At 40.4% G+C, this 27,192-nt stretch overlaps 3 protein-coding genes across 5 annotated transcripts; all 3 read right to left on the bottom strand.

Annotated features, from left to right (window-relative positions):
• Window positions 1–635: 635 nt before the first annotated feature.
• On the bottom strand, window positions 636–11,429 carry irf2b (interferon regulatory factor 2b). Of its 2 annotated transcripts, none has more exons than XM_026329959.2 (9): window positions 11,179–11,429; window positions 9,509–9,601; window positions 9,314–9,413; window positions 8,208–8,384; window positions 7,374–7,420; window positions 6,169–6,289; window positions 5,817–5,969; window positions 4,507–4,544; window positions 636–3,639 (listed from the first exon to the last, which is right to left on the bottom strand). In XM_026329959.2, exons 2-9 carry the CDS (start codon window positions 9,593–9,595, stop codon window positions 3,370–3,372), a joined length of 993 nt encoding a protein of 330 aa, XP_026185744.1. In that variant the 5' UTR covers window positions 9,596–9,601; window positions 11,179–11,429; the 3' UTR covers window positions 636–3,369. The 2 variants fall into 2 exon arrangements, with proteins under 2 accessions (XP_026185744.1, XP_026185743.1); XM_026329958.2 differs by lacking the exon at window positions 11,179–11,429 and adding an exon at window positions 10,693–11,131.
• A 3,168-nt stretch (window positions 11,430–14,597) lies between these two features.
• On the bottom strand, window positions 14,598–22,355 carry LOC113144543 (caspase-3-like). Its single transcript, XM_026330689.1, has 7 exons — window positions 22,267–22,355; window positions 20,450–20,518; window positions 19,720–19,880; window positions 18,122–18,250; window positions 17,704–17,879; window positions 15,934–16,054; window positions 14,598–15,621 (listed from the first exon to the last, which is right to left on the bottom strand). Exons 2-7 carry the CDS (start codon window positions 20,512–20,514, stop codon window positions 15,374–15,376), a joined length of 900 nt encoding a protein of 299 aa, XP_026186474.1. The 5' UTR covers window positions 20,515–20,518; window positions 22,267–22,355; the 3' UTR covers window positions 14,598–15,373.
• A 148-nt stretch (window positions 22,356–22,503) lies between these two features.
• Window positions 22,504–26,956, bottom strand: cenpu (centromere protein U). Of its 2 annotated transcripts, none has more exons than XM_026330481.2 (13): window positions 26,875–26,956; window positions 26,562–26,634; window positions 26,325–26,412; window positions 26,002–26,191; window positions 25,539–25,623; window positions 25,315–25,401; window positions 25,108–25,198; window positions 24,524–24,680; window positions 24,287–24,365; window positions 23,821–23,868; window positions 23,517–23,578; window positions 23,153–23,309; window positions 22,504–22,945 (listed from the first exon to the last, which is right to left on the bottom strand). In XM_026330481.2, exons 1-13 carry the CDS (start codon window positions 26,877–26,879, stop codon window positions 22,820–22,822), a joined length of 1,248 nt encoding a protein of 415 aa, XP_026186266.1. In that variant the 5' UTR covers window positions 26,880–26,956; the 3' UTR covers window positions 22,504–22,819. The 2 variants fall into 2 exon arrangements, with proteins under 2 accessions (XP_026186266.1, XP_026186267.1); XM_026330482.2 differs by having other exon boundaries at window positions 24,524–24,650.
• Between the last annotated feature and the right edge of the window lie 236 nt (window positions 26,957–27,192).

Here is a 27,192-nt window from a genome sequence, read left to right as displayed (position 1 = left end):
CTATACTGAGGACACTATGTTTACTATGACTAATGGCGTACGGTTAGCAGTTGTCAAGGCAACTGGCCAGCCGTCCAACCAAGGCCTGGGAGACAAACAGGAAGTAGAGTGAGAACTGAGAACAGCAACTGAAACTGAAACAGCAGTTAGGGCCCTGGTTAAACTGAATGAGCGTGTGTGTGCACAAACGTGTGAAACAAAGAGACATCTGCTACTCTGACGAAAAACTAAACCACACAACCGAAAAAAGTGTTTTCCACTCAGCACACATATGGCTTGTTATTCCTGTGCAGCCATTACATGTGCTAACTTGCATAACTCTGCACCAAACCTGTTATTCTCACCTCAGACTTGGGCTCTAACTCTACACTGGCCTGCTTTGTCTCCACTTAGGCCACACAACAGGTCCGTCATATAAAGACACTGACATTTTTATCTTAATAGCAACAAATGTAAAACCTCTCTCACTCCTAATCCCATAAAATCCTTCATTCTATAGTGTCACTTCTATAATCAAACCACTGAAAATGGTTAAAAATGCAGGCTCATTAAGAAATATTACCATACATGAGTACACATGTAATCAGCAATCTGAAGAGTTTTTATGTAGCAATAAAACATGTAAAACAACTATGGATAAATACAAAAAAGAACTTTATTCAGATTTACATGTTGATTCACATGTAGTTTTCGTAATGTACACAGAACACAGTGGTGACACTGCTATGAAAACCTCTTTGCTCCAATGTAATTAGCTGGGCATTACCTGTTTTTTGTTTTTTTTTCTTTGAGCTGAATGGTAATTTTGCCCTTTATAGTATGTGCAAAGCACAAGAATGAGACACACCTTGGTTTTAATTCAACAGTCATTCAAACATATAAAACAAAAGCAGGTTGGAAAGACATGGCAGTATCAGAACCAGGTTTGGGCTGTAATGGCTTTTCTTTCAAAGAAGCAGAAATGGACTCTACATAAGTGCACTTTAGCTGTTCCTTACTACACCTAATATTAGCATGGTCATTCTTCAGAAGCAATGTAGAGAGTCTTGATCACTTAGAGCTTCATTATTGAAAACACTACGTTGAATTTGATTCAACACATGGTGCAAAAGTTTAATATGGACCATGCTGTTTGCATGCAACACTTAAAAGTAAGTGTCATAAACAACAGCTTCTGATTTGGTCATTGCTACACAGCCTTACAAATCCCAACAAAATATGGCGCCCAAAGATGATGTCACTTCTACAATCAAACCACTGAAAATGTCTATGGTTAAAAATGCAGGCCCCCTAACAAATATTAACATACATTGCTTTACATATTGCAGCCTGTTCAGCAGCATTTCCACAGAGAACTATCATGACGTGTCCAAAAAAAGGCTGAAACATTTTCAGCAATCTTTCTAACAAAAATTATTCTAAAAAAATAATTTCTAAATGGAAGAAACATTTGGTAAAGAAATGCCAATTCCACATCTGTTGTCAAGTAAGCCCCAAAGCCCTTGGATTTAATGAGAATCTTAAATACGTTCACCATGACAGTAATGTGCGTCCAGTGTTAAAATCTCTAGGGGTGTGATTCAAAAAAACATGGCAGATTCCTATTTGTCTTACTGCTGCCCACAGGAACTTTTACACTGGAGCTCTGCTAAAGGCAAGCTGGGGAAATGAGATCTGTGCTTTAGCCTGCTAGCTGCTAACACAAGTAGTTTCCTAATAGTTCCTGACAAAAAAGATGATATTTACTATTTATAATTGCTTGTAAAAAACATCTCCTTTTTTTGCTGCTGCAGTTCATTATTCAGTGAAATCTGGGGGGGGGACACTGCACAGAGCTCAGTCTCTACTGATCACACAGTCCTCTGGGGTGTAAAGCGCTGTTCCTATTTAACATATTCTTTCAAGCACACAGAATTAACTACCCATTGCACTTGGCTCCTTTCTCTAACAACAACCTTAAACTGAAATATAAAACAATAACAGTAATCAGTGTATCTAAATATAATAAATGCTCTTCTTCATATGTCCATGAACATGCATTTTCATTCTCAGCCCCCCACATACAGCCGGCTACAATTTCCACCAGCTACAGGCATGAATTGCTAGCAGACTAAAGCACATATAGTTTGAATCCAGCCACGCAAACTATCAAAAGGCACAAATCTTCAATAAGGCCCTTCTCTCCACCCCACGCTCTCACAATCACATACACACACACACCAGTGCTGTCCGTAAGGTGCTGAAGCGGCTTGCAGGCATACATACGTTTGAGCTATGTCCATTATTAACTCCAGGAGGCAGGAGTGAAGAGAACGCATGAAAAGTTCACCGCTCGTCCTGTCTGTCAGTTCATCTGTGTGTTGGTGGGCACATTGTCCTGAGGTCTTCAGACTCACACTCACGCACGCATGCGTGCACACACGCACACACACACACACACGCACACACACACACACACACACACACCTGCCTGCTTTCCACTGCAGGGCAAATCAGGGCTTAAAAATGATTGTCATTCATTATTTTAATCTGTGATTCTTTTCGTATCTTGCTGCTGGTAAAGCTGCTAAAGATGTAATTTCCCTATTTCAACCACAGAAGAACACAGATTACCTCTAGGAATACAGTCTTACATGGCATGTGACCGATTCTGGCAATTTTATGTAGGAGATTGGAAAAATGTTTATGACATACAAAAATGATAAAATACTCCATGTTATTTTATATCAGAAAGCGATTTAAAATCCTAACATGGTGGATGAAAGTGAAAATGTATTTAGGCAAAATAAATTCAAAGATAACTTATCGTTAAAAATGTATTGATCTACAGTTTGTAGAAAAACCTTCCAGAAATAAAACTTTCTTCCACTAGATAAAAGTGGTGGATTTCACTGTGAGTATGAGCATAAAACAGCAGGAAAAATGGTATTGGCTACCACCCAGAGACACGTGGATGATTACGGTGTCTAAAAGGCCAGACGGTTCCATTTATACTACATGCCTGTGTACATGTTTGTCAGCATGGACGATCCACATGGTGAGGGATCTTAAGCTGCACACAGGACAGCCTGTGAACTCTCTCAGACAGAAATAGGATGTAACGTGCATCACGCAGATTCACGGTCACACAAACTGGGCTTAAAGCCTTACCAATTAATGGGCAAGTCAAGCCATAGTGAATTTCATTAACACCAGTCAGCAATTTTTCCAATTACAGGGAAAACTGAGGAGATTTGTGGCCCAGAGAGAAGCTACAGTAAAACCATAGGTTTGGAAGTGCCCTTTTAGTCCCCACATGACCCTGTTGGAGAAAAGCAACATTCTTTGTCATTCCTATGCCCTGGAGGCTGTGATGATACTCATCTGGGGTCAGGAGGAAGTGACATCAGAGGTTTTCATTATGACACTTGCACGCATCTCATGGGTTTGGCTTGGCGCCGAAGACACGAGAGAGTTCTGGCCGTAGGCCGGCGTCCAGCTGTCCGAGTGGTAGCTGATGAGGGGGGCTGGGTCTCGCGTGCTGGTCACCCTGAAGTTGGGCTTGTTTGTGCCAACAAAAGTGGCCATGCTGGGAAGAGAACATGTAGGAACCCTGAGAACTGCTTTGGTGTGGTCCTGCCTCCAGACTGCACTGACACACTGTCAAGCAAAATAATTAAAAAGCAGAAGATCAAGAAAAAGAAGGTACACAAATACACAAAGGCAGTGAATAATTTCTGATACATTGTGGTGCAATTGCGTTGAATTTCACTGTAAATACAGCACTGGGGGTATCATGTTAAAAGGGTCAGAGCTGAATCAAAAGTTCTGTGACTGAGTCAAAATATTTGACCACGATATGCTTCACAGGCTGTTGCATTGGAAGACATGATTATGACATGCAGTGGTGCAACTCTTTAAAAACTGCATTTGTACTGAATATTATTATTGTTAATAAAAATGTTGGATTCTAATTTAAATGAGACTTTCTACAGCCAGCATGTTAAAGAACGCTTCTGTAGTCTGATAACAGATAGTGTATAGCAGTGTGTGGTGTGTGCACAGGCGTGTGGGTACAATGTACTACAAACAACAACCTCAGACTGTTAATGTTTGACAGTTCCTGACAAGGCCCTCCCTTTTCTCTCTCTCTCAACGTTACAGGAAGGACCGCAAACAAAGACACACACAGGCTCTTATTTCTATCTTTGTGAGGACACTCATGGAAATAATGCATTCCCTAAACCCTAACCCTAAACCTAATCCTAACCCTAAGACTAAGTCTTAGAAAACTATCTGAAGTTGTGAGGACCAGCCAAAATGTCCACACAGAAAAGGCACCAAACTAAAACATTTAAAAACAACCAAGTAGAACAACCACACAACCATAGGAAGACACACACTGAGACAGCCCTTTTCAGCAGCAAGGTTGAAACATGTAAAAACTTGAATTTTAAAGATCAGGCCAGTTAATAATTCATTCATCATTCTGTGTATATAAATATCTATGTATAATGCTACACTCACCTCTTTGGTGTCTTCTGTGTCAGTGTCTGTGTCACTACCTGTAGAAACAAAGACACATGCATAGTTTTCAAGAAATTTCGATTTTATATATATATACTAAGAAGGGAAAGAATGAGAAAGCTGTGGAAAACCAAATACAGAGTTCTGTTTAATCCACATTTGATCACAAAATCAAAATCATTTGAACACATAATGACAAAGCTCACACCCACCAATGCATTTTCTACTGTTCAGCAGTTTAAACAGTCTCAAACAAAACAGACATGCACACAATTAATTTTATATGTTGAAAGGCAAACATTTCAAAAACTAAGAAAATAAGGCAGAGAGAAAATTCTAATTTTAACAAGGAATGGTAGAGGGAAAGCTAAAAAAGTTCAACCATACATAGAGAAAGGAAGAGAGAAGGAATGATTACAACTGTACACTGACAGATCCAGCTCTACCTGTGTGACTGGTTAGGCAAGAAAAAGGATGGGACACTAGAAGAGGTGAGATAAACAAATTTCACAGTGGTGATGAAGCCAGGGTTAAATAAATTAATGCAAGATTTAAAAGGTAGTGAGAGTGTAAAGGCCTCTAAACATTACTAAACAATTAAAGCATTTTATTTCCAAAAACCCTCACACAGGGACTGAAACCATCAATGAATTCTGTGGACTCACTGTTAAGGTCTGTGAGTCTAGACGCTGGCTTAGCTTGTTTGTCTGGGTCTCTCTCGTTAATCTGAAACCTTAAACGTCACAGTCCTGCACTGGGTGGCATATTACTGTTTCATGAAATGTGTGTGATATTTACAGTTTAGAGTGCAGAGACAGCAGAAAATAATGTTAGTGTTAGGGACTCCTTGTTGAAAAACAGATGTAACCCCCATCTTCTCTGAGTAACAAACATATTATGTAAAATAAAAACAAAAGCACTGTGAGCAGCAGTCATAAGCTTTTCACTTTCACATCCATCACTGGTTATTTTTTTTTGTGAAATGCTTGTGATACAATCTGTGGACATTTTACTGTAGCTTGGGTGATGTAAGATATTAAGTGTTCACTGGGTCATTGTGTGAGCCATGCTTTTTTTGCTGGCTAATCAAAATTAAATGATATGTTTTAATACACCACGTACCACGTTCAAGAAAGTTTGTAAACTTGGTAACCACCATGTTCTAAAACGGGTGCTTTACACCACTGTGGTCAAAACTGTGGTATACTATAACAGCTACTGCATCTATCAACCCAATCTGACGTGACTAACCCATTTATGCTGGTTCTCATAACAAAATGTGGTCTAGCATGATGTGTGTGATGTCTCACCGCAGCCTGAAGACACGGGAGAGATTTGGAGCGGGTACGAGTGGGAGGAGCTAACTGTCTGCTCTTCGTTCTCAGTGGTCACCTCAATTGTCTGACAGACGAATGGCAGCTGCTCGCTGGTGATAACATGGTCTTCTGCTGAACTGTGAATGGCTGTGAATGGACAGACAGAAAATGTTATATTAATCTGAACACATATATGCACTGACTCGGAGTGGGTTTTACCGATTTAAAAGAATTAGTGGCATCTAACCACAAATACATTTACTCACTGTTGTAAGATTAAAAACAGGATTAAGATTTATTCTCTCCCATATATTCACCATTTACAAAGAAGACACTGGTGTGGTACCTGAGGCGCTGTCTGTCACTGTTAGCTCTTCTTCTTCCTGCTTGATCCCTTCCTGTTTGGTATAGTCAACAGGTCCAGCATGAGCATCAAGAAGAGTCCTGTCTGGAAACAGAAAAGCTTCCTGATGGCGACAAGAGCAGAGCGCACAAAAAGTGAAAGGTTAAAATGAAGGATCAGACAAGTGTGCGCACAGTTTTTACATCAAGGCAGAAGACATGTTGTTTTGCTTTGCACTATAACGGGGTATCTGCAGGTTCATTTATATGAGTAATATGCACATTAATACTCCCATTCCCATTTTTTCCACATTATTGTAACCGTAAGACAGCTGGGATGTAGTGGACCGGTACAGAGACATCAATAAATGTTATGTAGATGGTTTTGCTTGGTAATATTGCATTAAATGTATGTCTGACGTTTAAAACAACTTTTTCCCCAGTAAGATTATACCACATAAGAACACACAGTAAGCGGACCAGCCTAATATTAAACAAGCTTTCTTCTTCTTTCTATAATCACCTCATAAAAACAAATCAGTGCCTTCCTGTTTATTTCTAGTAAGAATTTTTCTTTAGCAGACAAAACAGTTTGAGTGGGCGGTGCTGGGATTTCAACATTCTTCTCTCCGACTGTTTGTATGACTCTTCTTTATATTTCTTTAATTAAGTACTTAGTAAGCTGTAAGCTTTAGATAAGCTAGATCAACTGAACATATATCTATATGTTCCTATATAATTACATATTTCACATGAAATGTCTAATTCACTGCAGCATTTCCTAAGCAGCCCATTACAGCAGCCAATTTCCATCATTTCATTAATAATTCACAAGTGGAACAAGCAGCAGGTTTTACATGCCTATGTTGCTTGAAGAGACAGAGGGCAAAAGCTTGGTTCTGTGTCACATGGGACCTGGACCCAAAGCTCATTGTTAAATACTGACAATTAGCCAGCTCAGGAAGTAGAAAGTTCTTGTGGAAGAACATGCCTGACAGCTAACCAGAAACAAAAACACTTTAATAAACTGCAAGGTCAACTTGCTACTGTTCCCTGCTATGCTGCAACAGTGCTAGTATTTATCACGGGCAAAAAATTTGTTTTTCTATTTGAAAGGCTTATGTTCCACGTGGGCAGACCTGTTATGTTATATGTCCACTGAGAACTACTGTATGATCCTGCCAATGTTGTTGGGTTTTATATCTTTACCTCTTTATTTACTTTGGGCCTCCCGTCTTTGTCTGTCTTCTTCTTTCCTAAAAGGACATACAGAAAGAAGCACACATATTTAACAAAATTGTAAATAAGTGGCTTTATGAGAATGATGAAATCTAGAGAAGGGATAGAGATTGTAAAGGGGAAGTACAACCTCTAATTCAGACTGAAGCCTGTCTCCCAGCATATTTAAAAATTACAACAGAGGAGTGAGGGAGGATCGATTGTAGGAGGTGTGGCTTGTGTGTTATGCAGAAAGTCAGAAGAGTGTCACACAGATAGAATCAGAGTCAACAGCCGTGAGAAGCTACTGTAGGACTAGTTTTAACAGCATGTGTATGGCCTTCAGGGAGTCACTTTGTTGTAGATGAGCGAGCTAGCAGCCATACTATGAGAGGCCCTCTGTGTGTGTGTCTGTGGGGAGTGCCAGTGTTAGTGGTGAGCATTACTGTTTGTTAAGCTATAAAAACACCACAGCTACCGACAGGCCTGTGTTAACGGCCACTGCAAAGTCTAGGTCAAAATCAACATTTCAATAAATGTTTCGTGGCTCTTATGAGGCTTGCTAATGCTAATATCAGCTGCAGCTCTGTTTGAGAGGCTACAGGTACTCAGTGCTCTGCTTTGGATACACAGCCAATACACACTGACCCAAACTTTCAACAGAAACTAGCTAAATGGGAGCAGAAGACCTGCTTTTACTCCCAGTAAGACATTGTGTTTGAAAAATCACTTGTTTCAACAACATAGGCCAACTAACATCTATCTGATTATGTGTATAGTGAAACTTAGAGCGCAGTTAAGCTCAGAATAAACAGCACCACTCACCTTTCTTTAAGCTTCTCTCTGAAGAGGACAGCATTTTATAAACTCTAAAAGCATTAGTTCCCTTTTTGATGCTTTTATCTTTCACCTCCTCAATGTCTGGCAGACTGTTCATGGCACAGCGAAAGTTAGCCTTCCAAGTCTTTGGATCAGGACGGTCTATGCCAGGCTGGTATTTACCTACACATGCACAACCACACAAAATCAGTGAGGATTCACAATGTGGTTATGTATTGGCCCATATTAATTTTGTATTCTGCAAAGCATTAAAAAAAAAGATGACTTAAAGATAAAAATGTTTATTGGATATGAAATGCCATGTTTACGAAAGAAGAAGCCCAGGATATTGATGTACTAGTTTTGCTAATTTAAAGCCTATTTGATCTTCTGACTTTCAAAACCTAAAAGCTGTTATTAAGTTTGATGACAGCTAGTATGATTTTATCAATTAGTTTTTTGTCTAGGTTAGGGCTACTGGACTTACAGACTATGAAAAAATATATATTTTATAAAGACATGTACTACTGGACAATCAGAAAGTAGTGATTTTACCAATAAGTGCAGTAGGACGCTGACTTCCACAGACCTAAAGTGTACCACTAAAAATAAAGTGGTGTTTCCATTTCATTTATCCATTTGGTCAAAAACAGCATTCAACAACAACATTCAATAAATGTGTGACATTAAGTCAAAAAGCCTAATGTTTCACTGCCAATTTTCACAATAAATCCTGAATTTAAATTGGAGGTCCAGCTAGATGTCTTTCTTCAATTTCATTTCTATAGACCCTGCGGAAATCCTACAACACATTTACGGCAGCTGCTTTTTAAAAGATTTGCCTTTTCACTGTGAACTGCCTGCTCCTACAGAACCACTGTATGCTGCCTCACAATACACACTTCAAGAAAGCTTCCTGTGGCTTAACGGACATGGAACAGTCTTACAACTTTATAATTTTGATTTCTCACCTAAAAACATTAATCAAAATGAAAGTTTCATTTCATTGATTTGAGACAGATAACTGGTGTGGTGTCCGGTAGACGTGCAAATGAAAGCCACTGAAAAAGAGAACCAGCAAGTATATCCTACAGCTAAACCTGCGTATTTACCCGTGTGTATGGCCCATCTCATGAAGAGCGGAGCATCTTTCTCCAGGTCCCAGCCGTGACGTGCAGCATGCATCCATGGGATCTGGAAGATTCTCTTTTCCTGTAAACATTTACATTTTGTCAGCTCTTAAATTAGTCTGTTTGTTTGTGTGACTGTGTGTGTGTGTGTGTGTGTGTGTTCAAGTCTACTCTTACTTTGTTAACCCATTTGAGTCCTGGTATCTGACAGGAGTTGATTTGTTCCTCCAGCCACGGCCGCATCCTCATTCTCTCCACTGGCATTGTGGCCTATGAACACACAAAGCGATGAATATCACAGACAACAATATAAGTATATATGGTGAGTGCAGTGAGGCTTCAGGCAATTAAAACTGTTTTGTTTGTTTTGTTTATTTCCACCAAGGTTCCATACATTATTGTAATAAAAAAAATAAAGGTTGGTAATTAGAAGAGACAACAATACAAGCACTACAGTATAATGGTATATGGTCTCCAAAACCAACCACTGTGAGGTCGAAGCAACCCCTTAAGGTTATTGTTCAACCGTACAATCAACCTTTGTGAGCAAAACAAAGGAAGCAGTAGGATCCATCCATGTCTGGTTATAAAGATAAAAATTCTCCTCATAAAATACAGCTCTAGGATAAAACTGTCAAATAATATCTGTAGCCACAGCTCACTTCTTATGCAAAATCTCACCCAACATTCTTTGTTTGAAGAATTAATATTTTAAAAAAGAGGGACGGCGGCAGAAAGAAAGAATGCAGCATGTTTTTTAAAATTGTGAGCGCAAACTTTACCCACTCCGCCCATCCCCACACGCGTGATTTATGAGCAGGGTTATGATCCCTGCAGTCTGATGGGATCAAGGTCCTGTGGGCCAGATCACACCCCCTACTGGGTGACAAAGGCTCCCCAACAGGTCAAACAGGGTGACACTGCACTGCACACCACCCATACAAAACATTCAACCTTTTCATGGGCTGCAGGGCAGAACCGTCCAGCTGCATCCAGCTTGCTGCACCGGCTGCAGGACAAGATCACACGCTGGACCATACTGTGACCACAGCAGCGTTAGAAAGTCCAGTCTTTCAGGCATAAGCTACTTACACAAACCATCAGTGCCAGTTATAGTGCCCATGTCTTTCTTCCTGACTACATGATGACGGAACTGGGTCTTACAAAAAAGAAGGCACTAACAGCCAGGCTGGGAAAACCGGGAGAAGCTAAAATAACAAAAATAACAAAACACGCAATATTTTCAACATGCCTTTTGCTTACCCAAAGATCTGCATCTGTCTTTGCAAGTCTACAACTCAGAATGAGTCCCCTACAACAATGCTACCCACGAAGAACAGGCTCGGCTCGGTACTACTCACTTCAGAAGAGCACGGATCCTCAGGCCAGTCCATTTCTCCTTTCATGAGTAAACACACTTTCTGCTATGATACGAAAAGCTCCCAGAAGACGCCCTGTCGATGCTGCTGTTACAGGAGCTTAAACAGAGTCCAGTCCCTCGTCATCCCTGGGACTTGTAGTCTAAGTCTAAGTCTAAGTCTAAGTCTAAGTCTAAGTCCGTCTTTCAGAGACGCGGGGTCGCGTCAAAAGTTGACAGCGGTCTGTTTGTCTAGAGCTGCTTCAAAAACACCCAAGTCTCCACAGACCGACAGCCCCGCAGTCCGCCCGAGTCAAAAGTGAAAATAAACGCGGTCCCAGTCTCCACAGACCTAGAGACCTGCAGTCTGCCCGAGTCAAAAGTGAAAATAAACGCAATCCCAGTCTCCACAGACCGAGAGACCTGCAGTCCTACTTTCACTTACAGCGACACACGGACCGTCATGTCGTCCGAAATGCGGAAACGTTACCTGCTGGGTTTGGACGGCCTGCAGCTCTACAGTCCGCCGTCAGGGCGACAGGCTCGGGTCGGACAGCTCGGCTCGCTTTATGGGTGACTTTTGGGTGGAAAAGGGGAAGGTGTGAGGTCTTTTTTTCTGTTTCTGGTCCAGACCGAAAGTAAAACAGCGCCTGGCTCGGGAAGTGAGGGCTCGCTCTGGAAATCCCCCTCCTGCCTCGCGTTCTGGGTGGATCTCGAGCGCCGTCGCGGAAGCGTCCTGTCCGTGTGCACGCTCCGCAGATGGGGAAGAAGAAGAGGTCTCACTTGGCTCCCGTTTCCTAGTACAGAAACACAAGTCAACGCATGCCGTGTTTGTTTGCTCAAGGTCGATTCATGCGCATTAATACATACAGATTGGCAGAATGTTGATTTTCACTTTGCAGTGCCATAACATTATTATTACATTATAATATGAATTGTTATTGCATTTTCTTGTTTACCCATGCACAGACTGGAGTTCACTATGTTGTTTTGGTTCAATTTCCCAGCTAATGTTTATCGCATTCAGACCAATACTTCATTTATCAATAATTAAATTGAACAATTGTTTTGTTCTCTTGCCCCATGTACGTTACTAAAAAGAAAGAGCCCAAAATGAAAATAAAATATAAAATACAATAATAACAAATTAAATAAAATAAAGTCACAGTATCCTGAAAATAATACAAAAAATACACAATATACACCACTTAAATATACATATTTACACACACACACACACACACACACACATAGATATATATATATATATATATACACACACAATTGACTTTGAACAGGGCAGGTTGATTGAGCAGAAGTTAATTTCTTATATTTTGTCATTTAATTGATTATCTCCTGCTCTGGGCAACACAGTGAATTAGTGGTTAGCACTGCTAGAAGGTTCCTGGTTTGAAACCCATCAGGGGCCTTTCTGTGTGGAGTCTGCATGTTCTCCCTGTGCTTGTGTGGGTTTTCTCCAGGTACTCTGGTTTCCTCCCACAGTCCAAAAACATGTATGTCAGGTTGATTGGTGACTCTAAATTGCCCATAGGAGTGAGTGTGAGTGTGTGAGGTTGTTTGTCTTTATGTGGCCCTGTGATGGACTGGTGACCTGTCCAGGGTGGACCCCTGCCTTTCACCCAAAGAGAGCTGGGATAGGCTCCAGCAGATCCCTGTGACCCTGGTTCAGGAATAAGAGGGTATAGATGATGGATGGATGGATCCCCTGCTCTGGGTGTCCCTATCATCGTTACAGATGTGAGCAAAACATGGAGGGCCTACCCTGAAGCGTGTGACCAGGATGAGCACAGGATGGGGGGGGGCAGCGTCCAGCTTGGACTCATTTTCTGCAGCAACATAGACGATCTATGAGCTAGATTTCATTTTCACTTCCTCCACCTCCGTGCAGCATTTTCTGCTAGGCTGCTGCTGGAAACGAAACTAGAAACTTTAAACAACGGCCTGTTTGTGTGTCACTGCGCAGTCCACCTGCAGTTATGCAGTCACATTAAGATTATATTATAGAAGTGTTATTATAATGTCAACAAACGTGCACCGATGCCCTGTTCTTGTGTAGCTACATGATTAAAAATGCAATTGTAATCTTATAGCAGCCGATGTTATTGATTTGGTAATGTAGTAGCATTGATGCCAATATATTTGTGTTCTTAAAGTCAAACATCGGAATGGTTATTTTACATTATGTTTAAACAAAAGGGTCATAATTCTCTCATCTTTGTGTGTATTATAAATGAAAAACGCCACACACTCAGTTCTTACTTGAATAGCAGCTATTCAAGATGTAGGCTGACTGACTGTGCATATGAAACTGTGATCATAAATCTTTCTGTCATTCCTTTTTTGGTCCCTACATGAGGCTTTCTATTTAATCCAGAAGAGAAAACAGACTTTTGAAAAATACATGAACAGAAAATATGACGTTTGAAAAGCATTGTTATTCACTCTCTGGGGTCATGTTGGGTCAGGCCTGTGCATGAGGTCAGGGTTATCTCTGACACACACACAATGCAACTGACACTGGAGGGCTCTGATAAACCAACAATGTTAATCATTTAAACAGCAAGATTAACTAAGGGATACAGACATAAAATAAGTAATCTTCTACACCATACATATCACGCACACTCTACATAAAGTTTAGAAAGTTTCACATGTATTTCAGATTTTCTGAGATCCACAGACACAAGAAAGAGCTGGGAACAAATATAACAACTCAACATGAGCCATGGAGAAAACCTTTCATCTGTATCTGACAATGCTGGAGTGGACTAATCTTTGCCATCCATGGTTTAGCTACAATATCCTGGAAAAATATAGTTTACCTCTGAAGGACCACTGGTTCACCACAGTCAATGTTTCTGTTCTGTTCATATATAGTCACAAACTTACAAAACCATCTTCAGAAATTGTACAAGTAGTTTTTACAATATTTTAAATCAATGCATAAAACAGGCTCAGCACCAGACTCTTTAATGTGCAAACAGAAACTCTACACAGTGTGTTAAAGACTAATAAATTACCATAATACACAAGTTGTCATGTCCTGGTCTTGGAATATTAGCAGCAAAATATATATATATTTTTAAAGGACATCTCGGATTAAATATTTCTTGGCATTGGGTGCATTAAACTGACAAAATTTCTATGTCTTTTGTTTAACAGTAGATTAACTTCCTGACCAGGAGAGCATTCCAGCAACATAATGCCACATGCTGTAAATACATTTTGCTGTGGCTGATAATGCTGCCACCTTCTGGTGCAGCAGTTCAACACAACTCCTTAACACAAGCTATAGATGATCATCCATCCATCATCTATACCTGCTTATTCCTTAACCATGGTCCCAGGGATCTGCTGGAGCCTATCCCAGCTCTCTTTGGGTGAAAGGCAGGGGTGCACCCTGGACAGGTCACCAGTCCATCACAGGGCCACATAGAGACAAACAACCTCACACACTCACACTCACTCCTATGGGCAATTTAGAGTCACCAATCAACCTGACATACATGTTTTTGGACTGTGGGAGGAAACCAGAGTACCTGGAGAAAACCCACACAAGCACAGGGAGAACATGGAAACTCAACACAGAAAGGCCCCTGATGGGTTTCAAACCAGGAACCTTCCTGCTGTGAGGCAACAGTGCTAAACACCAAACCAACATGCTGCCCTGCTACAGACTTGTTAATGTAAAGTATAAGGGCTAACAGAGTAAATAATAAGCTTGTTCTATTTTGCATATTTTAAACTTATCCTGCCTGACTTGCATGGTTATATTCATACGTGCAAATAAAAAACACAGTCAGAAGTGTTCAAATCCTGCATTTGCAGTGGGACATTTTGAATGCAACGTTTTTCTGCACACACATAAATTAAACATTGTAGAGAAACTGATATCATGAAAATATTTTAATTTTGAGCAAATACATATTTTCTGTCATATTAATTAAGAAAAGCCACATTGTGAGCTTTTAGTCACATATACTATATATTCATCAAAGAATAATATTTTGCATATTGTATAATACTTGCATTTAGAGTATTACTCATTTTTAGCACTATTATTGTGATGCTTGACTCAGTTTTGATAGATTTATAATCACCCGTCTAACATTAGTTAATTTCTGAACAGACAAAAATGTATTTAAAAAGTTTATTTTTTTTCATGTGCAGACCTAGTTCACATCTCAGAACACTGAAGAATGCAGTCACAGTGATCTGCTTGTGTTTGTGCACTTATTGGATTCAAAGTTCAGTAAAAAGCAAACAAACTAAGTTGTACGTGGTAAAGTAACTGTTTTTCCAATTCTGGAAATGCATCCCTGGAAATTTTTTCAAGACCCCTTAGTATTACTCTGTAAAATATAATTTTCAAAGACAGAAATAAAACTAGCTGAAAGAACCAACATTAAATATCTATTAAAAACATGAATTTAAAAACTGTTCAGATTTAACACTGATCTGCTCTCTTTTATACTGCTGATGGTGCATTTAGGTTCTTCTTGCAGTGACGTTAAAGCTAAAGTGATCCTGACTGCACAACCTAGACAGTCAGCAAAGACAAAACCTAAACTAGGGGCCAAAGAGAACAGAAATCAAAGCAAATACCTAAGTAAAACATAGAGATATGACTTTTGACTCAATTTCAACCAGGTGGGTATTTTGTTCTAATTATTTTTTTTAATCTGCGCAGGAAAGTAGAATTCTTTGGTCAACATTGTGATGATACAGGGGATCTGCTTCTTGCTGCTAAATCCTGGTAGGTCTGAGGAAGACTCGAAGTGGAATGCCACTTTCTGGTTGACTCGGGTCATAATCTGCATCAGCTCCAGTTTTCCCCTGTAACGCTGCAACATCTCACACAGTGACTGCATGAACCAGGAACCGTTGTATGTGTTTCTCCATGAATAGTAGCCTGCAGAACAAGTGACAGTGTTACTGCGCTGGGAAAAGCTCCACACGGTTCCTGTGCATTAGGTCTATACAGTTGTCATGAATATAATGCAGTTTCTGACAGAACACATATATTTACTGGGCAAAAGGTAGTTTCTATCAGCAATGTTTACAACTTATTTTTTGGAAGTCTAAGTCACGTCTCAAGTCTCTGGTCACATCTGAGTTGAGTCTCAAGTCAAATCTCAAGTTACTGTGTGTGTGACCTAAGTGTGACTTGATTATAAGTCGCAGACTTAAAACCCCATCTCTGTTTTCTATTGCTGCCATTTACCTGGAGCAGTGGAATATGCATAGAGGAAATCAGCCTCCACAGGAATCCTCTGTGATGTTTGCTCTTCTACACTGTCCGTCTCGATGGTGGTCCCACCATCCAGGTCTGAACCACGGCACGCCTTAATAGGACAGGATGCTCAGGATCATGTACAGTGGTGTGAAAAAGTGTTGCCCCCTTCCTGATTTCTTTTTTTTTTTTTGCATGTTTGTCACACTTTAATGTTTCAGATCATCAAACAAACCGCCTTTTTAAGGTCATGCCACAGCATCTCAATTGGATTCAGGTCAGGACTTTGACTAGGCCTCTCCAAAGTCTTCATTTTGTTTTTCTTCAGCCATTCAGAGGTGGACTTGCTGGTGTGTTTTGGATCATTGTCCTGCTACAGAACCCAGGATCGCTTCAGCTTGAGGTCACGAACAGATGGCCAGAAATTCTCCTTCAGGATTTTTTGGGAGACAGCAGAATTCGTGGTTACATTTATCACAGCAAGTCTTCCAGGTCCTGAAGCAGCAAAACAGCCCCAGACCATCACACTACCACCACCATATTTTACTGTTGGTATGATGTTCTTTTTCTGAAATGCGGTGTTACTTCTACACCAAACATAATGGGACACACACCTTCCAAAAAATTCAACTCTTGTCTCGTCAGTCCACAGAGTATTTTCCCAAAAGTCTCGATGATCATCAAGATGTTTTTTGGCATAACTGAGATGAGCCTTTATGTTGTTTTTGCTCAGCAGCGTTTTCGTCTTGGAACTCTGCCATGCAGACCATTTTTGCCCAGTCTCTTTCTTATGGTGGAGTCATGAACAGTGACCTTAACTGAGGCAAGTGAGGCCTCCAGTTCTTTGGATGTTGTTGTGGGGTCTTTTGAGACCTCTTGGATGAATCGTCAATGCGCTCTTGGGGTAAATTTGGTCGACCGGCCACTCCTGGGAAGGTTCTCTACTGTTCCATGTTTTCGCTATTTGTAGATAATGGCTCTCACTGTGGTTCGCTGCAGTCCCAAAGCTTTAGAAATGGCTTTATAACCTTTTCCAGACTGATAGATCTCAATTACTTTCTTTCTCGTTTGTTTTTGAATTTCTTTGGATTTCGGCATGATGTCTAGCTTTTGAGGATTTTTTGGTCTACTTCACTTTGTCAGACAGGTCCTATTTTAGTGATCTGAATCTGATTGAGATGCTATGGCATGATCTTAAAAAGGTGGTTCATGCTCTAAAACCCTCCATTGTGGATGAATTACAACAATTCTGCAAAGATGAGTGGGCCAAAATTCCTCCACAGTGCTGTAACAGACTCATTGCAAGTTATCACAAACACTTGATTGCAGTTGTTGTTGCTAAGGGTGGCCCAACCAGTTATTAGGTTTAGGGGCCAAACACTTTTTCACACAGGGCCATGTAGTTTTGGATTTTGTTTTCCCTTAATAATACAAACCTTCATTTAAAAAGGTGTGTTTCGATGTGTTTACTTGTGTTATCATTGACTAATATTTACATTTGTTTGATGATCTGAAACATTAAAGTGTGACAAACATGCAACAAAATAAGAAATCAGGAAGGGGGGCCAACACTTTTTCACACCACTGTACATCCACTGTGATTTTTTTTTAAGCCCAACAACTGTTTGATAATAGCTGCATACTATGTTAATAGTTTTATTAGTTGCAACTCACAAGTAATAACACAGACTTCTTACATCTAATCTTCTGAAGTAGCTGAATAACTGTATATGTGTGGGAACATAACTATAGTTAACTAACCTGTATGAAGAAAAGCTTTGGTTTGCCCACCAGGCTGCTGCAGCAATGTCCTTTAAAGTATTTTGTTAGATTTTCAAGCTTTTCACAGCCATCTGTCCCATATATCACTCCCTCATCTCCATGACTTAGCAACACACACACAAATGATGAGCTGTTACTGTGGTCCTCCTTAGACACTACAAACACAAACAAGGACAGACAGAACACATTTACACAGATACCTTTTCCTTTCTCCTTCTAATATTCTTTTTCCTCTGAAGAATATTGATATTGTATAATTAACAGCAATTTAAAGGTTCAGCATAAATAGTTATTTAACAGTTCCAAAAAACATTTGACAAACTTTGGGATTTAATACACAAACTCTCAATACAGCCCAGAAGGGCCAGATGAACACTGACACTGATGTTTCTATTACCATTTGACAGTAGTAGCTTCATCTGATTCACAGTCTGGTCATTGGCCACTTTGACAATATAACCCAGATCACCGAAGGTCTTGATTGCAGAAGCAACATCAACATCTGTCCCATTACGCACACTCATATCTGGAGACACACAAGTAGAAATGCAGTCAACAACAGCAGTACAAAAAGACAGATTTCTCTGAGAGGATCTCAGTGAGGAAAAAAAAGAACCAGAGGGGGACAATTGTGTGGTGGCTCTATTAAAGCTTTAATATGAATTTATGAACCTTTAGGGTTTGAAATTATCTGACTAGCTGAAATTTAGTTTATTGATTAATCAAAAACACTAAATATCCTCAGTTACAGCTTCTCAGTTGTGAGGACAGTTGGTTTTTCTAACTTATGTAACAGTAAATTGAATTACATTTGGTTTGGAAGACAAAGACGTGACACTGGGCTTAGGGAATGAGTGATATTTTATGAGACTGCACAGACCCATTAATCAATAATGAATATAATCATTAAATCCATCCATCCATCATCTGTACCCCCTTAGTCCTAACCAGGGTCCCAGGGATCTGCTGGAGCCTATCCCAGCTCTCTTTGGGTGAAAGGCAGGGGTACACCCTGGACAGGTCACCAGTCCATCACAGGGCCACATAGAGACAAACAACCTCACACACTCACACTCACTCCTATGGGCAATTTAGAGTCACCAATCAACCTGACATACATGTTTTTGGACTGTGGGAGGAAACCAGAGTACCTGGAGAAAACCCACACAAGCACAGGGAGAACATGCAAACTCCACACAGAAAGGCCCCTGATGGGTTTCAAACCAGGAACCTTCCTGCTGTGAGACAACAGTGCTAACCACTAAGTCGCTGCGCAAATCTGACTAAAAACAACAAGAATATAAAACATACCTAAGCTTAATGCAAAATTGTAAAAAGCAGGACTCCGTAAGACAGACAGTGGTTCTGTTGTATTCAGTTGTGTCTTATGCCAGGTCATGACAGGAGCCACCATGCACAACACATGATCCTGAAGTAGCTAAATGGAATTCAGCCATTTTATTATTTACAGTTGCTCTTTTCATGTTGTGACATGTTGGAAATCTTCTGGGAAACTACCTGTTAACATCCTTTCCTCAGAACATGATTTCAGTTACACTCCTCCCATCCCTACATAAGCAATCCACCTCTCCATAAGTGGCTAAGCACTCAACATACAAGGGGAAAAAAAAGGTAACAGGATCCCCTTGAAGCCTGATGGTTTTTTACCTGTGCACACCCTCACTGTGGAGAGCAGTATCTGACAGGTGGATAATATCCAGTTGTCAGTGCTGTTTTAAATGTACAATGTGTAATATTTAAAGTGATCTATAGAGGGAATCACGCTTTGTTTCAAAATTGACAGCCAGCATACCCTTCATCTCTCTCAGAGAAGGCTGAGTTCTGCAATCTCACCACTAGAGGGCACTAAACATTTCACGAAGCACTTATTTTGGAGTACTGGACGTAGGGGGCTTGAATTTACACAGAACTTGTTCAAAGGACAGTGAACTGAAAACAGGTGTATCCAGGCATCGGTGATCGGTGTGTATTTACTTGTGCTTCTGTGGAAGTTCTTATTGTTGATAATCACACAGGTGCCGAGGTAGGGGTAGTCCATCCTGTAGCGACAAGAATCAAAGGCTGCTGCCTTACTGCTGTTACTGGGGACAGAGTCCACTTCCTCATTGGTCTTCTCCGCAGGTGCTTTACTGTTCCTGAAAATTACACACACACACACACACACACACACACACACAAAACCTTATGAACACCTCAGAATGCTTCCAAACTTGAGGAACTTGTTTAGCCCTGTGCCACGTTTTGACAACGTAGTGATGACTCTTGTTAAACTTGTTAAGCCAGTCCGTGCCATCAAATCCAACATCAAATTTTGACAAAGGGCACCAATGAAATGATGACCACTCACTCAGTATTCATATTTAGAAACTTGGCAATTCAACAGAAGATGCATGAATACTGATCTATATTTAGATTTAGATAAAAGAAAGGAACTTTCATTCAGGAGTTTAAATACAAACATGACTGACTGTGTCTCAAGGTGGGACTAACTACGCCTTTCTCATTCATGTTGAGGCGAACACTCCAGTGACGTCACATGATGCCCAAGTATAGCTCTGCACAGAGGTCTAACAAGCCAGGATAAGTTAAAACCTATGTGTGTGAGCAGGGACTTTACAGTGGGCATTAGCTACCAGCATTTTTAATGAGCACAGCATAAAGGTTGAGGTACATAACACACAGTCAGACAGTCATCAGTACAAACCCTTTCAGTGCATCCACTGAGTCCCCACCACTTTCTGTGTCACCATTACGATTAACTTCAGCCATGTTCCTACAGAAAAAAGAGAGAGGATACAGTGATTTAGACATAAGGAATCAGTGGCCTTATCAGCTCATCCCTTGGCTCCCACAGCTGGAACATCTGACCTGAGTGGGTGTTGGTCTGGACTAGACCCATTGATGGTGTATAGGGGTATATAGTCATTGATAGCACTCAGCAAATAACTTCTCAAAAAATGGTGCAAAACTCGAAAATGTCTGGACACAGGCTGAGTCTAATGTCACGTGTTTAGTGCAGTCTTGAAAGAGACATACAATAGACTGAGCAGAGTTCCCAGAAAGTCAACTAAACTGGCTCCGTCTTACTGCAGAATCCCTGCAGTTACCTGTGGCATACACCTACAGTTTGTACACAGCTGCTGTGTTCATGATGAGTCCAGCACCCTAAAAGCTGCTGCTACATTAGTAATTTCAGCAAAAGTCCAAACATTCATTCCTCTGGAGAATCTCAATATTTTTCTGGCCTGTCAGATGGTTGTTACATATCACTGTACACTATTACAGGGATATTTTAAGCTTTGCTGCTTATATGCTGTAATAACGGCAACATTACTGAAAGCAGGGAAGTTGTCTAATCACTGAATGAAGTGAAATATATGAGGCAACAACACTGACTAATAGTGAAAACACAATCTATATCACACACTGTCTGGACGTTACTGTGGATAGTGTAGTTGTCACAGTGTGAAGACACTGTATGACTATTCTCTTTTGCATTGACGGTGATTTCACTCACTTCACACACATTAGCAGTAAATAAAACCCAATAAAATCAAATAGTTGAGTGTTACATGGCCATTTAGGCAGCTAGAATCTGAGATGTCAGTCAGATGAAGTTACCCAAGCCCTGGACAATGTGTGATATGTATGATTACATTCACCTTTTAAAGGTGTGTTTACCCAAATCACAAAGCTATTTCTATCACACTGTTAACATGACCCATATCCACACAGGGACTGTCACTTCAGTAAAGAGCAACTCCACCGAAAAGTTTACCCACAGTCACCTGTAAGTGTTTCTGTCTTTCTCTGGGTTTTCAGCAGCTCAAACAGATGTCTTTACTCCAAAAACCCAAGGCAGAAGTATCAACAGAAGCTGTAGCTCTGTTAAAGCAAATTATAAATATACATGATAGATGACATGTTTTACTCTAAAACAGAGTCAAATGGTTTTTTATAATCACCACTTTTAAATGGACTCAACCAAACCAGTAGTGCCTTGATAACAGGCTCAAACTACCCAGCACACACCCAGGAACCTGCTGCTGATAAAGATTATCACAAGGAAACACACATTATTTACAGCAAAGGCCAGTGAAAAGCGAAAATGAAGCCGAGGTTAGAGACTTATTGACGACTGAACCGCTTCAGGCTTTCTGCTTTTTACCTCACTTCTGTGGAAGATTGTTTTAGAGCTTGATATACGTCAATACGTCCACGTCAAACACTGCGACTGGTTCAGAAAGCAACAGTAAATCACTTGAACATATGAACAAAACACTACCGAGCCAATTAGACATGCAGCTGATTGCCTGAATAAAAGTCAGCGGCCAATGTGAGCTGACAAGTAAGACATTTTATTTCTAATGGCCTCCTACGTCATTCTTGACCTACATGCGCAGGTGCCTTCAGGTTACTCAGCAAATATGAATCGTCCAGTAATAAGGAACAGACACAAACTCTGCGTTTATTACAGATAATCACAGATACATATGAGAACTTTAAATACACTGAACGTACCTGTCCTTGTCGGCAGACCGCAGGAACTTATTACCAGGATCCCTCTTCAGTATCTTTACAAGGAAATGCCCTAATTTTTTAAAGAAACTTTCAGCCAATCAAAAACATTGCTCGCTGCATGGGCGGGACTACCACGACACCTTGGCTAAAAGCACGAGTTGATTGGCTTAGAAAGCTGGTCCGCTAGTGAAGACCAATCTCCTGAGTGTTAGTAATTGTTGAAGAATTCAAAGTATGTTTTCAGTTAAAATGACTTTATTTGACATAAGCGGTGGAAGTCTCTTGTTTTACACTACAACCATGCTACTTTTATTTTGTAAAGAACAGACAAATGCTATAGCTCTACAACACAATAAGAAAACATACTATTTAAACTTGCTGCATACTTTCATTATTGTGGATGTCCCACAGTAGCAAGGGTGGCAGTACCATAAAACAAGTCTGAACCACAAAACATACAGCACAATACAAAGTGTCAAGCAGCTTCTGGCCTTGCATTGTCCAGCAGCCTTCATATTGCTCATCTGCTGTCAGAGAGCCCTTCGTCCACACATTATACCCGAGTCCCTTTTCGCTTCAGTCCTTTTTCCAGCCGGTCATTGATTCCTCTCAGCTGATGCTCTGCCGTCTGAAAGTGCTTTGTCTCCAGCAGAAGGGCTGGTAAACTGGACACCCCATACTGGATGGGAACAAGAGAACAGAAGCAGGTATGGTAGGTATGGTATCACAGACAGACAGACGAACATCAGCTGTTCATTCAACCCACCTGACATGCACAGACAAACACCAGGAAAATGTGTTATTGAACAACATAAACATATTCCAAGGCAGGATTTAGGACATTATTTCTAAATTCAGTATTCATGTCAGTGTTGTGTGTTTGTACCATCTCCTTCTCTTTGGGGTACTTGTCTCTGTAGTCCAGGTATTGTCTGTTGAGCTCTCTGATGTTATGGAGGAAGGTATAACCTTGTTTGAGATCAGCCAATCGCAATTTAAGATCAGCCTCCTCCTTTTGCAGCAAGCACACCTGCCGCTCTGCCCTGTCAGACCAAACATACACATGGAAATAAGCTTAGTTTATTGAGTTTATGTAAGAGAAAGGTTTGCTTTTATTTATTTATTATAAGACATTTTTGTTTTGTTTTTTTTGTTTACAAGAAAATGAGATATTTTTGTGTCTTTGACACTGAAACCTTACAGAAATCAGAAAATCTGAAACTGGTATATTTGTCTAAACTGCTTCTCACCGCATTAGCTCATGCTTGGCACCCAACAGCTTCTGCCTCTTTCTGTGGATCAAAGAACCCACCTGACATGCACAGACACAACACAGTAAGTACAGTGCCCCATCAGTGCCACTGTATATATAATAAGAGTAAGAATCTGCTGCAGTGCTGGCAAGGTACAGTGCTGACCACAGTCACTGTCAGAGTCTGGCATGTTAATACCTCCTTCTTAGCACTGGACACAAAGTACAGCTGAGGCTAATGGCAATGTCATTAGTGGACAGTCTTGTCGCCAGCATGGCTAAAATCGGGTTGCCATAGTTACCTTGGCATTTTCTTTTTTTAAGACTCTGAGCTCCTTATAAGAAGATATCTGTAAGAAAAAACCCCAATAAATTATACATGTATTTCATTAATATCATGAAAGGAATCAGTATTGTTCCCACTGGTTTGATACACGTGTCAGTATATTAAATAACATGTTTTAACGACATGATCAACATCCTGCTGTACTGTAAGCCTACACTAGAAACAATGATGCAAATTAGCTTCAAAACATTTGACCAGTTTTAACTAGCTCAAAAAAGGTTCACTAAACAGTTAACACTGGCATTATTACTAAAACACATTTTCCACAATGTATAATATATGTACAATTTTTTCATGAACAGAAATAGGTCAAACCCTCAACCTAAGTTCTTGTACACTACATACACTCAACATACAGTCAACATGCTCATATACTTCAACTCCCTAATATGACGACACAAGCATATTTGGGAAGGTCTGACCTTTTCCACGAGTTGCACTTTCACATGATTGGAGAAAGAATCAATGGACTGTTTGACTGCTTGAGACTGCACAGACTCTCTGAAACCAGCACAAACATACACAAATAAGCAAACCATCTGTAACAGATTTTTTGGCAAGAATGAAAGGATTAAAATTGTGAGTGTAAGTAGTTAATGTGTGATGACATGACGTAAAAGGACTAGTCAACAGTAATAGTTTTAGATGTGGTTCTTTACTTGTACTGGTCGCAAAAATCCAGCAAGGCATCCAGCACCACCTCCAAATCTGTTCCTCCCTGATGAGCATGTCTCTTCCTGCTCCGTTTATCACTGTTGGCCTTTTCTGGTCCTGCAGAAGTGCTGCCTTCAGGGGAAACATTTTTTTCTGTTGATTCTGTTGCTCAGTTCAGCAAGGAATAGACCATATGAAAACCAGATTGAAATAAAGAAAGAACACTACTCAGAAAATTTTCCAAAATGTCATTTTTGCCCTTTGAACAAACAAGATATAAAATGTTAAATGGGGTGCAGGTAGAAGTGCTGGTAGGCAGACTTCGCTACCACTGGACAGAGCAGGGCTAGCTCCTCCTAGACCCTTCATACTGAACACACACATGTAGGAGTATCAAATGTCTTATGTAACTCATCTAGAAAGCAAATAAGTATTTTTTTGCCCCATATTTCAAATGACTTTTAAAATAGAGGTAAAACACAAAAGTAGTATATGAATTAGTGTTATATATTAGCATGTTGCTATACAAAGAATGCAGAGATTTTAACAACAAATCATAACAGATGATGGTCACAATTTTTTCCCGTACCTGATGAAGACTTTCTGGATTTGGACCTGGCAGACAAAGACTTTCTGATTCTGCCCAAACTATATACCTTGGTTTTCTTTGGACTTGGGTGCTGAATAAATTACATAAAAAACATGAAAATCAACAAATTGAAATGTCACAATGCAGGTCACATTCCTGAGGCTGCAAAGCTCCTGGCTACAGCAGACTGCCAGAGTTAGTCCTTACCCAGCTCCTGTCTTCAACCACATCATCCTCATCAGAGGGCAGGACTTTCTTACGCTTCCGTTGTGCAGGTACAGAGTCCGATTCTTCCTGCTCGGTAAAAACCATGATCAGCTCTTGAATTAACATCCATCCTCATAAGATCTTCCCGCCCTAGACTGTGTTTTAACATTGCTCATGTACGGAGACATTATTACTACTGCTACTCAGACATACCACAGACTTACCTGGGACTGGGCGTCACTGGATGTTCCACTATCTGATTCACTGGTTCTCTTCTTTTTATTTTTCATCTGCATATTCTTCAGAGGCCTTGTTGGGACACAGACAGATACATGATTAGATCAGGAGCCAAGAGAGCAGACAGATCAATGCATCATTATACCGGACAGACAAGTACACTTACAATCAGGACAAAAGCTAAGAATAGTCAGTGGGATTAATAATCATAATAAGAGTACATAGTTTATATTATTGACAGTTTATGATTGCACAGTTTTTTATTTTACTTATTTTATTGACAGGGACTATGATTATCGAGCAACAGAAAAACATTTGACTTTTCTTTCACACAACTAACTCTGCTGTTTCACCTTCAGTCTCTCTCTAGAGTTACCGGCGATCTTCAAACTCACTCGATCAAGTAGTCTCAGTGTTGCAAAGTGGCAAATAGATCCCTTTGACCTTTACCTAGCTTTAGCACGCTCTCCAGTACTTCTCTTGTTCTTGTCCTCTTCCTCCTTCCTTTTCACAGCAGCCCCTCTCTGTTCAGCCTTCTGTGTCTGAGGAGTGTTCTTTCTTCCAGCTGATTTTTGGTTCACCTGTCCCTTCTCTAAGACCCTTAGATCATCCTCCACAGCGGTACTGTGCAAAGGGTTACCTAGGCACAAAACAGCAGTTCTCTGGTCAGTAAGACCTTCAAGATTTGGCATTTCATTGAAGTCCGGAGTAAAGAGGGGAACTATATAGGCACTTGTATGAACAGAGAGAGGGCGGTCAGTGTAAAAACTCACCGTTGCTCTGCTGTAGTTCCTCCAGGAAACTATCTCTGTCTATAGAAGACAGGTTGGGAAAGTCCATTTGTTTCGAAGATGAGACTTTCTGGATTTCAACAGAAAAACAAAGTGCCAATCACGTCACTGGGTCAACCTCTTCACAACGACGCATAATAACACAAGTACAGTTGTTAAGGCCTATCACTTATTGATAATATCACTTTTCACTAATGGCCACTCAAATGGATTTCAGACCTGCGGTAAATTAACAGACGTGTTCACGTGACGCATATCTGGCGGCACTCTGGCTTCTCTGGCCTTTTTGGTTCTGCGAAAACAAGACAAAAAACATTCATCATCTTTATCAACTTCACGGTTTGTGTGTCACCTCCTCTGACCCAGTGAGTCCGGGTCCCGGGTCACTTCTCTCGGGAGCTTAGTTCATTTATGACGTCCACTAAGACCAAAGTAAAATCAGCTACTACTACAGACCTCGCGTTGTTTGCACAATTTATTAATAAATAATAAAGACATCATCACGACATTTGCTGAAGGAAAAACAACACACCTCATGGTCCAACAACAGATCTATTTTTGCTCCAAAGCTTCCCGCGAAATGGTTCAAGCTCCGGGTTGTACCATTCAAGACATGTAGGGGTGGAAGGTGGTACAATTATAAAACAAAACAAAACTCCGGCGCAAAATGGGAGGTTATGTAGACTGGACTATGAGAGTCCTTAGTGAATGTTACTAGGAATTAGGAGGAATAAAGGTAACCGAATAAACATCAAATCATTATATCAAATAAAATAATAATCATACCCCCAGTGAATTCACTTAAATTTCGAGCCTACGGAAAGCGAATTAGTTCATTATCCATAGTTTT

Source organism: Mastacembelus armatus, chromosome 10 (genome assembly GCF_900324485.2).
Source record: "Mastacembelus armatus chromosome 10, fMasArm1.2, whole genome shotgun sequence".
Taxonomy (NCBI): domain Eukaryota; kingdom Metazoa; phylum Chordata; class Actinopteri; order Synbranchiformes; family Mastacembelidae; genus Mastacembelus; species Mastacembelus armatus.
The sequence above is the reverse complement of the archived record's forward strand: the minus strand, read 5'-3'. Positions and strand labels throughout refer to the sequence as shown.

Bases quoted from the DNA above. Each gene is read 5' to 3' on its own strand.
- irf2b (XM_026329958.2), bottom strand. From the start codon at position 10,737: ATGAAAGGAGAAATGGACTGGCCTGAGGATCCGTGCTCTTCTGAA. The intron at 9,602-10,692 runs GTGAGTAGTACC...GTGTGTTCATAG, and splicing joins AGGATCCGTGCTCTTCTGAA to GCCACAATGCCAGTGGAGAG. The intron at 5,970-6,168 runs GTACCACACCAG...GTCCATTCACAG, and splicing joins AGTGACAGACAGCGCCTCAG to CCATTCACAGTTCAGCAGAA.
- LOC113144543 (XM_026330689.1), bottom strand. From the start codon at position 20,514: ATGGCTGAAGTTAATCGTAATGGTGACACAGAAAGTGGTGGGGACTCA. The intron at 18,251-19,719 runs GTAAATACACAC...GTGTGTCTCCAG, and splicing joins GAACTTCCACAGAAGCACAA to ATATGAGTGTGCGTAATGGG. The intron at 17,880-18,121 runs GTAATAGAAACA...TTGTGTTTGTAG, and splicing joins GAAGCTACTACTGTCAAATG to TGTCTAAGGAGGACCACAGT.
- cenpu (XM_026330481.2), bottom strand. The intron at 25,624-26,001 runs GTAAAGGTCAAA...TGTCCCAACAAG, and splicing joins GGAGAGCGTGCTAAAGCTAG to GCCTCTGAAGAATATGCAGA. The intron at 23,310-23,516 runs GTGAGAAGCAGT...TTGGTCTGACAG, and splicing joins GCCAAGCATGAGCTAATGCG to GGCAGAGCGGCAGGTGTGCT.